The 3,072-nt window shown below is 42.4% G+C and overlaps 1 protein-coding gene across 1 annotated transcript in view; it reads left to right on the forward strand.

The window, feature by feature from the left end:
• The first annotated feature begins 627 nt into the window (after positions 1-627).
• PNRC1 (proline-rich nuclear receptor coactivator 1) overlaps positions 628-3,072 on the forward strand; it is a 6,047-nt gene continuing 3,602 nt past the window's right edge. Inside the window, exon 1 of the mRNA XM_009887531.1 lies at positions 628-711. Coding sequence (XP_009885833.1) covers positions 628-711 — 84 coding nt within the window. The remainder of the gene's footprint in view (positions 712-3,072) is intronic.

Below are 3,072 nucleotides of genomic sequence, written 5' to 3' on the forward strand. Positions count from 1 at the left end.
CCTGAAATAATAATAATAAAAAAAAAAAATCAAACTAACCTAATTCCTAAGAGTAACCTAATTCCTAACCGAGTCACTGGCGGTTATCAGAGCAGGGAAGTCACTCCTGGCACGCAGCTAACTCTGTACGTGGCTTTGCTTAGTGCTCTGCACGTCATTTGTTGGTTTTCTTCTTCGACCTTGCCCGTCTTGTTACAATGAAAAGTTCACTTGGCAGCTGATGAGGAAAGGAAAACAAGACCAATTGCGAAGCTGAGTGACTAAGCAAGAAAATATATGCAAACCCATTTGAAGGTCTTAGAAAACCCAAATACAGATTTACTCTGCTCACTGACTGGTTAAGCAAAAAAAGGCTGAAAGAACCTGAAAGCTTGTTGTAAAGTGCCAGAATTAACACAGAATGTGCACAGGAAAGTCTGGACGGGGATCACAAAGGCAGTACAAAAGTCTCTGGCTGCAGAAGGACCAGGTTCACCGGTGGCTACTGAGATGCATGTAGCTCACGAGCAGTTCACATGGGACTTTAAGGGCCAGGATAGCACCAGAGCTACGCTGACACAGACGCTGGTGTCACCATTCCTGCAGTGATAGAGGTCGGTATGGACCTGGGGGGAAACCACAGCAGCTATGCGACAACATATCAGTATTGACTATGGTAGCATAGAACAGGCTCGCATCGTTTCGGCCATGCCTGCCCCAGGGACAGCAAAGGTACAAGGCAGACACCTGGGAACAAGAGCCACTTCACCAGGCTCGGGGAAGTCTGCCCTTCAAACAAGCTGAAGCTTTCAGACAGATATTAAAAAACAAACCCAAACAATGTAATTACTGCTTCCTTCATGCTTGTAATTCACTAGCCATCCCTTTTTCATCACATGAATGACATCACTGTCAGAAATTACTGCCTGAGGACCTAGACTGAAACCGGCTCTGCAATCACATTACTGGGCCTTTCTGCAGATGCAGGAGCAGAGTTTAAATTAGCTTCCAAATTATTTTACCAAATAAGAAAAGCAGTAATTAAGAAGTGAAACATTTCAACAACAACTAATCACTAACAATTAAAAACAAAAAAGTAATCATTTTATTCTACAGACTTGACAATTTTGGCAGGGAATTAGCATTGAACGTAGGAGACTGCAAATAAAATGCTATCCAAAACCAATAGTGTACTGAAATGAGTATGCTTTAAAGGCTTCACCTTAGCCTGAATGAATAAAGCATAGCTGTACATATGTAGCTATACAAATAAGCTTGCAGGTCTTTCCTGTACACTTCAACAATACTCACAAGTTAAGCAAGATCAAACTTTGGGTTTCACTCCCGAGGTATACAAAACATACTTAGCAAAACTTATCATGCATCTCCATGATAGACAAGTTCAAATTTTCCCAAGAATAACAGCCCAAAACTAGTAAGAGTACAGCTGTTGCTGTGGTGTTACAAAATCTTTAGTGTCTTCTGGGCCCATGGGCAGGGGCAGAAGTTCTTTTTCCTCTGCTAACCTCTGTCAGACCTCTGGTCCCTTTCTGGAACCACAGCTATTCCCCAGAAGACAGTACCACAAGAGCTGTGACCACAAAGAGCACGACCTTGGCACAGCCCGTTTCCAACCTTCTCCCATTGCTAGGGCTGGAAGGCCACACATGAAACGCATCCCTGTGTCGAGGGAAAGACATGGCCACATTGAGAAGCCCAAAATAGACCAGAGACTGATATTATGCAAACCAGGGGGGCATAAAACCAAATTATTTTGTTACAATTCATTATCGACTATATGCAGAAGCACAGTGTATCATGGCATCCACCACTCACTCAGTGTTTTTATTGAGATTATGGTGGGGTAACAGCTCCATCCACGACAAACCTATCTGCTCTTCAACTGAAAGTTACAGGACTTGCGTAGTGTTTCTGGCTACCTTTGCTCCAAGGTTTTTCGGAGCCGCTGCTCACCGAAAGCACCGATACACATACATAAGATCACAGTGATCATTTCTCTGCTGAAATCTTGTTACAAGGATATTTGTGACCTAAATGGATTACTAAGAGCATCATCTAAGAGGCTAGTTGCATAGGAACAATAGCAAGCAGAGAATTCGGCTACTCTCAGGCCTCAGAGGAAATACTTACTGATACAGCAAAATCACTTCTGCATACAGTGATGCATATACAAAAGCTTCGAGTTATACAAATATTCTCCCAAAGTATCCATTTTATGTCATTCATACACCCGTGTAATGTCATCACATATTCATGTGCCTCATCTAACTAAATATTTTCCAAATTGAAAAAAAAAATACCACCAGATCATGTGATCATTTCACAGTGATGCCATTTAAAACTTCTACACTGTGAAAACCGTAGACACTAATAGAGGCAAAGCATATTTTATCTGAAGGCTTTTATTTAGAACTCTGCATATAGATTTGTTCTTATCTGAATCTCAATTATATTCCATGGATTTCGTATTCTTCCCAGAAAGCAAGCGTCTTTGCTATATATATTAAATTTCCTCTTATCTTCTCTTACAACTGTGTTCCTGTAAGAGACAGCAGTGTTCTGCGTGTTTGTTTTTTGGAACGGCAGAAGTGAGAATTACTTGTCAGGCACTAAGTCAACTACAAATAAGCATGTACGCCTGTAAGCATCAAGCAAGTATTCACAGCAATTTCAAATTTGGTTAAAAAAAAATATTAACAGCTGCTTTTAATTAAAATTGGTTAGTTTTTCATAGACCTCAATAAATAGAAAGCATAAGGCATGTGGAATCCAAATTCTTTAATGGAGCTGAAGCTTAAAAGCACCGTCTACCATTTACCCCGCGATTTCAACTAGGACCTTTTTCCTTCATCAGTTGTAAAAGTTTCACTTCCTCCAGACCAAAACCAGCCAAGTGGTCACAGATGTCGGCTGGTCACGTACAGGGGGGCATGCAGAGAGAGGAAGAATGATGGATGTATAGGTGAAGAGCTGACAATGCCATGTGTGGGCCCGGGGGCAAGGCTACCGGCGAGGGAGAGCAGCAGCCCGAGGGCCACCGCAGGCAGCGGCGGGGAGGCCCACCCCCCCGGG

This window comes from Charadrius vociferus, unplaced genomic scaffold (assembly GCF_000708025.1).
Source record: "Charadrius vociferus isolate BGI_N301 unplaced genomic scaffold, ASM70802v2 scaffold185, whole genome shotgun sequence".
Lineage (NCBI taxonomy): Eukaryota > Metazoa > Chordata > Aves > Charadriiformes > Charadriidae > Charadrius > Charadrius vociferus.